We start from the raw sequence: 14,035 nt of genomic DNA, 5'->3' as shown, positions 1-14,035 counted from the left end.
GCGTGTCTTACGCCGTATCTTCAATACTGTTAGACCGGATTAAGTCCTGGAACTGAGTTTTATAATTTTTAGTCAATATTTAAATGCACGAAGCTTGTCGGGAAAGCTCAAATTGCGGAGGTCTTTAAAGTCCGCAGCGCTCGTAGAAAGCGAAGCCGGCTTATTCAGTAGTTTTCCGGCGCTCGCTGTGTGTAGTGAAGCCAAAGACTTTGCGCGTAGTAGTAATTTATTGCCAGGAAAACTAATATACAAAGCCTTCGCCGTTCTCTGTTATGTGAAACGGCAGTGAATCGTTGCTTTCTTAGCATTACGGTTCAATTGCTAGTCCGAAGAGGAAGGAGCCGCCAGCTGGATCGATATGCCGAAGTAAGCATTGACGCAAGTTTTTGCCTTACGACGAGTGTTAATGTTCCGTTTTGTTTTTTCATTTCTGTTTTTTTGCAGACCGTAAGAGCTCGATTTATTGCAAAAAGTCTCCACCGCTTTCCTGCTACCGCTGCGTAAAGCATTTTACTTAAGTTTCCTTTTCTAAAACTTATTACGGCGCGAAGCTAGCGGTGAGGTAGGAGCTTAAGCCTAAAGTAAGTAACGTAGAGTCAAAAATACTCGGGACAGGGGCAGTTTCTCTGACTGAATTTTTTCATCAGTGTCCTTGCGATAGGAGCGATTGGTAATTGACTCAGTGCGGTTGGGGACGTTTGATTCTCTTCTCTCTAGTGAATTGCGTTCTCTCTTCATCTGCGATTGCGTGTTAATGCAAGTTCGCTACGTTTGTTCTATGTTCTTGTCTCCCATTTTCACATGCTGTAGGTACTACTGTGACTACTGTGACACCTATCTCACGCACGACTCGGTAAGTGACTGTCCCTTCGTTGCCGAGAGATTTTTATACGAGATCTTTCGCCGCCTAACGACGGCTAGTCGTTTAAAATACGTCGGCAGATTAACGACCCGATTGTATGAGCGTATTTGACTTCGTGGCCATCTTGGCTATACCACTGATCGCGAGAGAATAAATACGACAGCCCACTTGCTTTAGCCGGGCCGACGATGTAAAGGTACTTGATAAACCTGCCAAGGAGAATCGTAATCAAATTATGAAGGTCTGTTTCAATACGTAAGTTAACATTTCTTTTCACCTCATGTGTTTTCTTTTATCTCGTGTCATAAACTTCAAATGTTGGTCTAAAGTACTCGTGAAAACAATTGTGCCGATGAACCTACAAAGCTTGGTTTCACTCGTTGAGTTTCGTAATCGTAGGCTAGAGGAAAATGTGGCGTTAGTGTCTATGGCAGCTGCAATGCATGGCGCTTCAGCCATCATGGGAATGATGGGTAGTAACAGGAAAAAATCTAGGGACTTTAATGGGTAGTACATGGATTTGCCTAAGCTTCCTTTTTTTCGGTTCTGTATAGCCTGCAGCCGCTTTGATGCAAAACAAAATTCAGTAAAGGTTCAGCAGTCCCACTTCACCACTTTGATCCTTTTAGACCAACCGCTTCAAATCAGCTCACGAGGTTCACAACTAGCCATTCTTTTATCCGAAACAAAAGCTAAGACATGACAATAAACGAAGCCGTAAGCATGAAGACTAGGCAAATCCATGCACTACACATCATTCCCATGGTGGCTGAACGATCGCAGCACCAAAGTTCCCTCTAGCAAACATTGCAAGAAACTCTATGGTTTTACTACCAAAGGAACATTGCCGCGGTTAACTACCTAAGTAGAGTTATGAGTTTGTTCATGTTTACCAAGCCCTTTAACGCATGCATACACGCTGACCTTTTGTCCTTGATGCCGATGGTCACGTAGCCGTCGGTGCGCAAGACCCACTGCAATGGCCGCAAGCACAAGGAAAACGTCAAGTTCTACTACCAGAAATGGATGGAGGAACAGGCCCAAAACCTCATTGACGCCACAAGTGAGTGCACACGCGTGCTAGATTGCATAAAAGCCCCCACCAGATGAAGTGAGGGGGTGGGCTTTTCTGATACTGTGCAGGTTTACCTGCTTGGTACACACTATACTTAGAAACAGTTTTTCTTGGCAGCACTGTATAAGCCATAGAGCCAAAATGCATGCCTGCTAGCGTGCCCAAATATAGTACCCAAGTCTACCGATATTTTTCTAATTTGCCTTGCTGAAATTAAATGTTGCTTTATTTATTATGAGGTTCAAACAGTTGTCGGAAGTCGTAGGTAAAATACAGTTATTGCTCACTTTACAAGAATGTCTTTCTTTTCTTTCCATTTCTTAAATGGCACCACGTTTTCCGCACGCCTGTCTTCCAATGTAGACATGATGTCCGTGACGTGTGCGGCCACAAACACACTGTTTAGTTCTCCAAGAAAAATATACTCACAAATACGACACTGAAATGTACACTGAACAGTCGAAGTGTCTCTCTCCCATTCATATTTTTCATGTATATGTTTTTTCATAAGCGTTAACAGTGCGAGCGAGCAAAACCAAAATCAATTGCAAGCTGCTGTGCTCTTGTGGAGTAACATGAATGATTGGAAGCGCCACTTCCATAGCCTTCGCTCCACTGCCAAGATGAGCTGTTCCTGAGTATAGAGCAATGTGAAAGAGAGCACCTGGTTTTGTGTTCGGGGCTCATTAGGACCTAATTATTGTAAGACACTTCAATGAACACCAAAACCTTGCCTTGAATGGCTGCGTGAGCGAATTGGGCTGGAGCCCGAACTTCTCCAGTAGTCGAACGCAGTTGTGGTAGACAGGTGCACACCCTGAAGACAATTCAATATATCCACTGGTGTGTGTGCAAACGAGTTTATACCAAACTTAAAACTTTATGATGACAGAGGCATCACAAGCCAGATTTGGCAGTGCCACTGAAGAAAGTAAGCTAGGAAGGGAGGGGGGAGGGGGGGAATTTAATCCTGCTGTAGTCTCCTTTTATCACTGTCCGCATGGTTTTTGCATAGCATATTCATCACATAGTAATACCCTGTTTATCATTAGGTAGAAGAAACCATGCAAAGCGTCCTTCATACATGGAAACTCTCTGCATTCCAGATTTCTGCCCTTAACATAAGAATCCGCTTGTGCTTCCGGTGACACCATTGGACTTTAAGCGTTTCGTAAATGGTGAAATGATGTTGAGCGAATGTTTGGTGTCTCCTCCTATTTGATATGTCTTTTGCTATAGCGCTGCAACGTTTAGTTGCATCTTGTGAATGGGCACATGAGGATGTTACGACGTTGATAGTGAAACCAAGGTCCAAACCTGTCTTGGATATCCCATCTTGTTTCATTCTTGCTTGCATAGGAATTGGAAGTTTGACGACCTCCGAAACTTTATTTTCAGCGGCGGCATTCAAGGCGGGAAAGATCCAGTCTTCACAGTTTCAGGCCAAGCCTCTGACCGGAGCAATGATCCCTCCGCCAGCAGCGCTACAACGTAAGCACACCAGCCAACTCTCTTTAATTTTCTGTGATTCACAAATTTAGACTCCTTTTAGAAATTTTTGTAAAACACTTTACTAAACAAATATTGCATTAAGGGGGGACGCGGCTTTCGTGTCGCGAAAAATGGCAAAAAAATCGATTTTTTGAAAATCACATTTTCAGTTTCTGTAGCCCTTTTTGTATCCGATTCCAAAATATCTTCACCGAAAACCGCGTAGAAGTGCTATAAAAAAATTGTTGCGCCTGCCGAGGTGGCGAAAATTATCGGGGAAATCGCAAAAAAACACTGATTTTCAAAAAATCATAGCTCCGCAACGACACCACCGGGCGCCGATATCTTGGGCTCATCGGAAAGCGCATTTCTCCGTCTTCAAATTCCCCGCCGCAGCTGGCTCCTCCCTTCGAAAACAAGCGCACAAAAAGCAAATGTTCGAAGGTCGTTTCGAGCCCTCCGATTGGCCGCGTCCGCCATGTTGCCCCAGCGCGCCTCGCCATTGGTCCGATGCTCGCTCCGGGAAATAGTCGTCTGCAGCTCGTGCGTCTCAAGCTCACGGCTGTCGCGCTACTTCGTGGCGTATTCGCAATCGCTCTGTGTTCACGGTTCGACGATAACTTTGAACAAGAACTGCGTTTTAGTTTGGAGCTACTAGCGGAAGCTCGGTGGGATTACGATGGCGCGCCGCACTCGTAGCGAACATCGCAAACGCGCGTCTCGGACCGACTCTAGCGTTGACTCGTCGGATCCGTGGTTGGAGGTTCTGCTTATGCGCACTTCGGACGTCGTGACGAAGATGATCGCAGGACGACTCTTTGTACTCGCGACCACGCATTACGTACTTTGAAACATCGGACACCGCGGCCGGCGCGTCTACTGCTCGGAGTCGTCACTAGGCCTAACTCCGCTCACGGCGCCGGCACGCGAGACGAACCTCGAACTTTGCGGGCAAGAACGACGCGTTAGCGGACTCGCGGCAGTGTGCTTCTTCGCAAGCAACGAAGCGCTTCCCCCCGTCGGCTCCTCGGTACAGCAGATGGTCATTTTACGCATCGGCAGCGGACCCCACGGCCAAGCTCGTCGCGCAGCGGGCGCGCGTCGGCATCCCGAAATGCGAGGCCAAACACGTTGCGCGCATATTTTTCGTCGCCGCACCTAGGCATATTGCGCATCGTCACCGAATGCCGCCACCCAGCACATCGCGTGCCCACTTCCCAGACAATGCGGCCGAGCACTTAGAGGTGAAATAAAGCACTGGTGATGCAATTTAGGCGCGCTTGGGGCCGTGCTTGGTATCGCCGTAAGCGCTCATGAATCATCTGAAAAAATAAAGGCCTCGCAAAAAACCGTGTCCCCGACCGGGTGAATGATGAAGCGCATCGCAGGCGAGGTTTACAAATTAGCTTGACGAGTGAAACAGGGAGATGAATTCATATCTGCCCAGTTCGCGTCTTGAATAAACTGCTAAGGAATTCGTATTCCACCAATGTCTTGGCCTGTTATTTAGGAGGAAGGGATAGGTTGTCATGATGAGAGCCGCTCTTAGTATCCTATAAAAATAATTCAATGATCAATTGCAATTAAGACTGTTAATTATGTTAATGAGAGCATGATTACAAGAAAGCTGGCAAATCATCATAGTACATGGCCTACTTGCATTACAATATCTTGTCATGTCTATTACACCACTTCATAACTTCGTTTAAAATTCATGCTACATGTTCTTTGTATATCAGAAAAGGATTTTAAGAAAAAAGAAAGAAAACAAAGGCACAAGAGATGAAAGGCCACATGTGCAGGAGGTCCAACCTTATAAAACACGCCAAAGGTCACAATCTTCTTGTGTTTTAGAGAAGCAACACACCTCAAACTAAAGACAGGGCACTCAAGATATTGCACATTACGAAGGACTCAAAAGATTACGACCCCAGTGCCTTTTAATGAAGTAATATCGTTGGTACAACTTTAAAAGCCGTTTTCTCAAAACGACTTTTCTTGCTTCCTGCTTCGCTTGTTCCGCTGATTTCTCACTGACCGCTGGGTCTATTTCAGTTCCGTTTTTTGTTCTCTATTCCTTGAAGCACAGTTCAGGGCGTGACATTCTTGCTTTTTCAGTATGGCCTTTTGATAATTAGCTATTTGACGAGTTGCACAAAGCCTCGATGCCTGTTGCACAGTCACCTCATGAAAAATGAAAACTAAAAAAAAATTTGTTGCAAATAAAAAAATCTAAGAATGTCATGCCCGCAATCAGACATCTTAGAATGCATAGCACTTTGAACGAGTTTCCTATTTCATTTTTTAAGCGAGTCAGACTCGGAACAAGAGCAGAAGGTGAAATATATTGTACATCAAAAAGTTGTAAAGATATATTCATGAAATTTCTACAGTAGCATTAAAAAAACATTTCAAATAAGTGTGCCAATTTTCATCAAAATTCATGAAGAAATAAGAAAGTTGGTACCGAAAGCCACGTCCCCCCTTAAAAAAAGTTATCGCCATTTCTTTTTGAGCTTTACATTGGGAAGTCACTGGTGGTGAATGCATGGAAGAATGCTCTTGCTTCCTGTTACGCAGTTTGTTTCAGTGTCAAATCAAAAGTCCTTTATGAGATTGTTTTATTTTCCTTGTATGTAGCTGTTTGTAAGAACACCGTTTCGTAATTTGTATTCAGTTTGCTTTGTTCCAGATGTTAGCATTTAGATAACAATCATTGTTTCTGAAATGTTTTGTATTTAAGTTTTTATTACAGAGATTTAATGATTGGTTTAAATCTTATGTAACAAAGCATGAGACATAATTTCGTTCTTTACTGTGTATGCCCTGTTGCAGTTTGCAACCTGTGAAGTGTCATTTTATAATTTTTATCATATATATATTTGGAACACTCGAGAAGTGCTTGACATCACGAAAATGAGTGAGCGCTACTGGACGGAGCATTTATGCAAATCCTCTGTGAGAGGGACAGTGACAGCTGTGGGAGGAGCTGACATTTTTTCTTGGGTTGTAACTGACTATAGAAGCTTCTTGCATTGATTTTAGCGACTCTTTGGGAGCACCTGATAACTTCGGTTCCGTCTGTCTTATTACTGTGCAGCGGGTCCTCCGCAGAGGATGCCACTAGTTGGGCCACCACACATGGGACCGATGCCGGGCCCCATGCCGGGCCCTATGCCAGGCCCCATGCCCATGATGGGACCCCCTGGACCAATGCCCCCCAACATGATGATGCCAGGTGAGAAGCGTTGCTTTGTGTATTCTATAAGCCTGTAGTACTCCACCCTCATTTTGATAAAATGGGTTGGCCCAGTCATGTAAATGCAGTATTATACTAGAAAAGTAATTGCGTACTTGAAATCAGCACGCAAATGCACATAAACTCGGCAAGTTCCATAAAAAATACCGTATATACTCGCATAATGATCGCACTTTTTTTTTTCAAAAAAATTGACGCCAACTTCGGGGTGCGATCATTACGGGGGGGTAAATTTTCCGTGAAACAATATTCTGAGCACCGAAAACGCAAAGAAGGCGCTAATCTGAATTCTTACGGTAGCTATCATGAACATAACCAAAAATAAAAGTAGAGTAAGGCTTACCTTTGTAATAAAATGCACGCATTACGCAGGAGCTACATGCATGGAACACTGCCCTTTTATTTTTGAACTCTCTGACCCCCTAACGTTCATTCTGAGTCCGAAGCGTCACTGGCGTCAGTGTCGTCGCCGCACGATTCCCTGTCGGAATCGGCAGTGTCTTCACTGTCCCACAGACGGTCATCTTCTGTCCCGTCGAGCGCGTTGGAAATGCCAGTCTTCTTAAAGCTCTTGACGACCACCTCGTCGGAAATGGTACTCCACGCTTCGAGAATCCATGAGCAGAGGACTTCCACGGAGGGTCTCCTGATTTTGCCACTTGGCGTGAAATCGTGGTCGCCCGCCGCCATCCACTCTGCGTACAGCCTCCGGACGTTGTCCTTGAACGGTTTGTTCAGTGACACGTCCAGAGGCTGTAGCAGCGAAGTTAGACCCCCAGGGATCACTGCGATTTCCGTGCGCCACTCCTTCAGCTCGGTACGGACACTGTCAACGAGATGGCCCCGAAAGCTGTCCAGCACAAAAAGTGAAGGAAGCAGAAGCGCTCCTGCTCTTCGCCCCCAAACCGTCTTGATCCAATCGACCATGAGGTCTGCCGTCATCCACCCTTTTGCTTGAGCGCGGATGTGGATGCCACGGGTAAAGTTTCCCTTCGGAATTGTTTTCCGCTTCAGAATCACATACGGCGGCAGCTTCCGCCCGTCTGCCGTCACTGCGAGCATCACGGTGCACCGCTGCTTCTCCGCACCACACGTTTTCACGAGCACACTTCGAGCACCTTTCTCGTTCACAGTAGTGCTTCGAGGCATGTCAAACGTCAACGGCGTTTGGTCGGCGTTGCCTATCTGTGACAGCAGGAAACCGTTCTTCTGGCGTATCCTCATGACGAACCTGTGAAAATCGATCACTTTGTCTACGTACGCGGATGGAAGTCGCTGGCACAACGACGTCCGCCGCCTCAGCGACAGTCCATTCCGCCGCATGAAGCGTGTCGTCCAGCCGGAACTGGCGCGGAAGTCCTTTGTGGCTATTCCCAGCCTCCGGGAAACTGTGCGCGCCTGCGTCCGTACCATGTCTAACGACACGGCACAACCGTCTTTGCGCATGTCCCTCACGTATTCGAGGACTGCCTTTTCGATGTCAGGGAACTTGCCCGTTTTGGGTCCGCGGAAAGCCCGGCGCGTGCTGTTTGTAGCCATGAGCTTCTCGCGCTGTTTTTTCCAATATTGGATCCGGATTTCGTCGATGCCGAAATGTCTGCTGGCAGCGCGGTTTCCGTGCTCTAGCGCGTAATCAAGCGCCTTCAGCTTGAACGTGGCAGTAAAGCTCGCATACCGCCCCATGGTGAAACGGCGCTTCAACAGACGATCACAAAGCACAGCCAAAAAAACGTGGTGTCAGGTGACGCCGTGACGGGCGGCCATCGGGCGGCTGTGATGGCGGCGACACGGCTTTTTCAGGAATTATGGGAATGCGTCGGCAGCTTGTTGCTGCGGGATGACAACAGGTCGACCAACAGGCGGCCACCGCTGTAACAGTGCTGGATAGCAAAACAAACATGACGGCCCACAGAGCGAAGCGACCGCATTTTTTTTTCTTCTTTTCGTCAGTCACGGTGGTTGTGAGTACATCACGCGCGTCAAAACAGTCTCTTGTGTCTAAATAAGGAATGCTTTCATTTAAATCAGTAAATTTACGGCATTAGCGTAGCGATGCCTGCTTTCAGATCACAGAAACAAAGATGGGCGCGTTCAGCTGCCACAGACATAAAACACATGGCGGGCATTCAGTGAAAACTGCGGCATTTGCCTTTACTGCAATCCTAAATGGCACGTTTCCGCCAACGGTGGGCAGAAATTACGAATATGTTTGGTGCGTGCAGTTCACTTGGAGAGTTTGGAAGAGTTATTAACGCAACATTCGACAGATGATAAACGCGATGATCATCGGCTAGACTTGGCACAAGACATATCGATGTGGCAAGTTCGGGGTGCGATCATTACGCGGGGAAAAAGAAAAATCGAATTTAGGCGACAAAATTTAGGGGTGCGATCATTACGCGAGCAAATACGGTAAATCAAGAAACAAAAAAAAAGTTTTAAAGTGCCATGTACCTCCTTAATCGCTGCCTTCTGAATAAAAAGTCTGTCCTGGCAGTGGATTAGTGATATCTTGCGAATCTTAAAACAGCGTTGGTGCTTTCATTAATTTTGGATATTAAGTAAAAGTTTGAGCATCAAAAAGCCAGGAAATAATTTGTCATCGTGTGTAGAGACTAGGACAGTGTGCGGCTTATTATGGCAGGTAGCTCAGCAGCTGAATTGTTGCTCTGCTAAGCTTGAAAACGGAGGTTCGATCCGGGTATTGCAGCTGCGTTTCGATGGAGGCGAAGTGCAAAAACTCCCATGTACTTAAGGGGAGACGCGGGTCGAAAAGTCGCGGTTTTCCGAAAAAAATCTGGGTTTTTTTTTTTCGGCTGTATTGTCATCCTTGGACTATAATCTTTTATTTCTGAAAATATCAAGCTCAAATTCGCACGAGAAATTATCTAAAATGCCTTCCAAGTGAGAAGCGGTGACGCGAGAAATGCGCAAAAGTCGCGAAAAAATGGTGTAGTTTGCATCCTTCTGTTACGAAAATGACGCGGTGCCCGCCATTTGCAATCCTGCCCGCATGCAGCGTAAAGCTGTCTTCTCCACAATACACCAGGGGTTAGTCTCGTATCTTCACGCAGAATAAAGAAAAAACGAGAAAAACAACGCGTACGTCGAGCGTTTTGAATTTCGCGGCACACAGCGCGAGGCCGCCATTGGACGGCGGCGCGCTCCACCCTCTCCTCCCTCCCATCTCCCCGGCAAAAGAACGAAGCCTCTAACGCCGCGACCGAGTTGTTCTGCGTTTCTTCTGTATTTTCGTGCCATGGCAAGCCCTAAAAAGCGCAGTTCTGATGTTCGAAAGTTCAGGACTCGCCACAAGTATCGAGGGAAACGGCGTCGGACGATTCCCAAAGCGACAGCGATGGACGATGCCCCCGACGCTCCGATATCGGATAGGCCTAACGCCGACACCGAACCCCGCGACAGTGGTTGTGAAATTGACGCTGCGGTGGAATTTATCAGTGCATCCCAAAGGAAGATTGGATTCTTTGAGAGTGCGCCTAGACTTGTAGGTGCTCCTACAGTCAACACGATGCTTTGCGAAATCGGCGCGCTCACGGCACTTGTGGCGGGTTCGGCATGCCACCCTTGCCGCGAAAGGAAGCTCGGCGTCCGAGAGGCGGCTGGAAAGCGCAGACTTTCGGCATTCCTCGAACTGGTGTTGTGAAAATTCCGATTGCACCGAGTCTACACTTTCATCCACGCACACGTGGAGGCGGATTGTGGCCCAATTTGATGTAAATAGTGTTTTTTCTGATAAATGCCAACGTTTCAAACTTTCAAACTTGTTTTTCTCATTTTCATTTTTTTCGACAATTTCACGTTTTGCGGGCAGCCTTTTATAAACTTATATTTATTGTATAGTAACGAAACTTCGCACACATATTCTTCAAGACATGTAGAATGCAAATATCTACTTGAAATTGCAATATCTATCAGCATTACTTGTGAAAATATTCGGTTACTGTTTCAAAGGAGACTGAAAATAATCAGTTACAGAGTACAACTTTTTTTATTAGTTCCATTATCTCTGTGGAATATCTGGATAGATATTGGCACTCTACAGTCTACAAAGAGTCTAATAAGATTCAACACAATGATTTTACTGAAAGTTTTAGTACATAAAACAGTTCCCGCAAAAAGTGTCGCATTTTGCCATTGTGTATGACATAACTCAACAACTGTAGCAGCTACATGGAAAGTAATGACATATTTGAAATCTGCATGAAAAACTATACACATAACAGAATTTTCAAGTCTCTATTGCAAAAAATAAAAAAAAAGTTGTTTCGAGGAGCGTCTCCCCTTAAAGCATGGGTGTGCGTTAAACAACTACACGTTGTCGAAGTCAACACAGGGTGAACCACTACGGCGTGCCTCGTAATTATGTCATGGCTCTGGCATGTTAAACACCAGAATTTAGGTCTTTAAATGTTTTGGCTTCTCCTCCTGTGTCGTACTGGTAGCAGATCTTCTCGAATAAGGGGAGACGTGGGTGTTCAAAAAATTTTTTATTAGTTGGGCTAACTGAATGAAATTTATTACACTTATTCAGTTTTTTCTGCAGATTCCAAATCCTCAATTAGATTTTTTATTATCTGCATATTTCTTACGGTACTTTCTGGCAACTTTGCTTTGTCAAACACAAAAACAAAATATGTGGCAAGATTGCCAGAGAGCTTGTCCAGCCGATGATGCTAATTTTATTTTCATCGAACTTCGAATGCAAAATAAACAGATGCCAATATGAGTGAAATACTTTTGCCTCATACACTTTATGATTATCGAGAATTATTATTTGGTAAACAGCATTATAAGAAAATGAATAGCATCATCGGCTAGACCAGCTTTCTGGCAATCTTGCCGCATACTTTCCTTTTGTGTTTGGTGAAAAGAAGTTGCCAAAAATCAATGTAAGAATTGTGCTAGAAAACGTTGTAGAAGTAGCATATCTTTTGTTCTAATGCAGCTATTAAAAATCTACTCAGATATTTGAAATCTGCAGAAAAAAACTGAACAAGTGTATTAAATTTCATTCCGTTCACCCAACTATTAAAAACACACTTTTCAAGACCCACGTCTCCCCTAAATGAGGGGAGAGGTACTCGTGAAGACAAAGGATAGATTGCTAATGGTAAAGATATGAGTGGTTCAAAACAGTGTCCTCGAGCACTTCATGCACTTGGTATATAGCCATTCTTTTCCTCTCAGTTTAAAGTATCACTCGTGCAATCTTCAAAACATTTTCTTGTTATTTCCAGGCATGAGGCCACCGATGGGGCCTATGGGGCCCATGATGGGACCCATGGGGCCAGGGCCCGGCCCCATGCGACCACCCCTGGTAGCGGGGGCTCCGAAGAAGTGATCTTCTGTTATGACGGATGTGCCGTTTCACTTCAATTCATCTGTACATACAAGGAACTGTTGTCACCCCATCAGCGATCACACTGCACCACCGGCGTGCCAAGGACATCATCGTTTGACAATAAAGGGTTGTTTATTTTTGTTTTTTTTTACACATCAATAGCTGTCGTGGTCTTTCAACTTTCCTCATATGTGTGGGGGAATCAACATCACTGCCTGCCTCTGTTGTGTAACACTGTGTTCATTTGTGAAGGGTGTTTCTACAGAGACATTAAGTCTTATTTAAGGGGGGACACTGCTCTTAAAATGTTTTCTCATTTCTTGATCGATTTTGATGGTACTTCGTGAGTTCATGTATATTTGTGAGCTGATTTCAAATATGCAATTACTTTTCTGGTATATTGTGTAGATTTTAAAATACAAAACATTTCGTGTGCCATTTGGGAGGATAATATTTTTTTTAACAGAGACAGTTACGAAGTAAATCAGCATATCAGAATAACCTGTAATCAGAACTGAGTGCAATGCAACAAAAATGAATGTTCTAAGCCCATTAGAATAAAAGTTACGGTATGTTGAACACTCACGAGTGCATCAATTTCAAGCTGGGGCTTCCTTCACGAATGTTCAACATACCGTAACTTTTGTTCTAATGGGCATAGAACATCCATTTTTGTTGCATTGCACTCGGTTCTGATTACAGGTTATTGTGATATGCTGATTTACTTCGTAACTCTCTCTGTTAAAAAAAATCTTCCTCCCCAAAAGGCACATGAAATAGTTTGTACTTTAAAAACTACCGGTTATACTAGAAAAGTAATTGCATATTTGAAATCAGCACGCAAATATACATAAACTCACTAAGCATCATCAAAATCGATCAAGAAATGAGAAAAAAATTTGAAGAACAGTGTCCCCCCTTAAAGGGGTACTGACACCCATTTTCAATCGGTGTTTACTCTCTGCCTTACAAATCTCCTGAATACAGAGACTTCTCTGAGGAAGTGTAAAGCTCAGTAACTGCTGATAAGATATTTTAGTTCCATGTGCACCTACTGACATCGACACTGTAGATTTCAGTAGGTGCGCCATATAAAATGCGAAACGAAAAAAAATGCCACGTGACATACCTGCGTGTGCTCCCAAATGGCCTGCAAATGACCATAGCATTCGGCCGCGTGCGCTGCAGCATAAAAGGCGATGGGACAGCAATGATAGTGGAAGCTGCGCATTGATGAACCCGTTGCTTGCGGCAGCACAAGCAAAATTACGCCATTTCCTGCTAAAGGGGACCATGAGGCGATGCGAAGCTGGAGCACTTGCACGATCGCGTTCCGTTGGCGTTCGTTGGGCATGCTACGGACCTCGCGTCGTGGAACGCGAAGAACGCTACGCGCGTCTTGTCTTCCCTCTAGCCTGGCCGTTAATTCTCACAGGGCGAGTGGGGAATGCGGTCGACAGGCGTGCGAGAGGGGGGCAGCGTAGGAGAGAGGGGGAGGGGACGCGCATGCGCGGGTGCTCATCGCGGCGTTGCGCAGGAGAGAATTTAGGCATGTCTAGCCCGCGTTTCAGAGGAAGAAGGGTGAGGGGGAAAGGGGAAGAGGACAGGAGGTATGGTGAGGAGGAATGGAGAGGAGGTGTGTGGAGAAGGCATGCGCAGTAAGGGTGGTCACGCCGCACACCACCACCACCACCGGATTGAACTCCGCCATAAGATACTTCGCATCTAATAACCGCTGCGTCTGCTTATCAATCTCGTGAACCGACGCGAGGGAAGCATGTCGTTCATATGCGGGACATTAGTTAGGAAGCACTGCAATTACGGCACGCAAGCGGGTCTGTCATGTGGTATTGTTTTGTATTTTGCAAACTGATCTACAACTTTCTCATTGGAATGTGCCAGCATCGTTGCTTTAGCAGTTAATTGATGCTGTTTAATTAGGCAGAACACATAAAATAGTGTGACTTATTACTTAATGCTATAGTC

At 45.3% G+C, this 14,035-nt stretch overlaps 1 protein-coding gene across 2 annotated transcripts; it reads left to right on the top strand.

The window, feature by feature from the left end:
• The first annotated feature begins 162 nt into the window (after positions 1 to 162).
• On the top strand, positions 163 to 12,188 carry LOC119404985 (U1 small nuclear ribonucleoprotein C). 2 transcript variants are annotated; one of them, XM_037671733.2, is made up of 6 exons: positions 163 to 366; positions 811 to 853; positions 1,817 to 1,925; positions 3,336 to 3,428; positions 6,529 to 6,666; positions 11,946 to 12,188. In XM_037671733.2, the coding sequence occupies exons 1-6, from the start codon at positions 359 to 361 to the stop codon at positions 12,047 to 12,049; spliced, it is 495 nt and encodes a 164-aa protein (XP_037527661.1). In that variant the 5' UTR covers positions 163 to 358; the 3' UTR covers positions 12,050 to 12,188. The 2 variants fall into 2 exon arrangements, with proteins under 2 accessions (XP_037527661.1, XP_037527660.1); XM_037671732.2 differs by having other exon boundaries at positions 169 to 366; positions 808 to 853.
• Positions 12,189 to 14,035: the final 1,847 nt, after the last annotated feature.

The sequence above is a fragment of the Rhipicephalus sanguineus genome, chromosome 9 (genome assembly GCF_013339695.2).
Source record: "Rhipicephalus sanguineus isolate Rsan-2018 chromosome 9, BIME_Rsan_1.4, whole genome shotgun sequence".
NCBI lineage: Eukaryota > Metazoa > Arthropoda > Arachnida > Ixodida > Ixodidae > Rhipicephalus > Rhipicephalus sanguineus.
The sequence above is the reverse complement of the archived record's forward strand: the minus strand, read 5'-3'. Positions and strand labels throughout refer to the sequence as shown.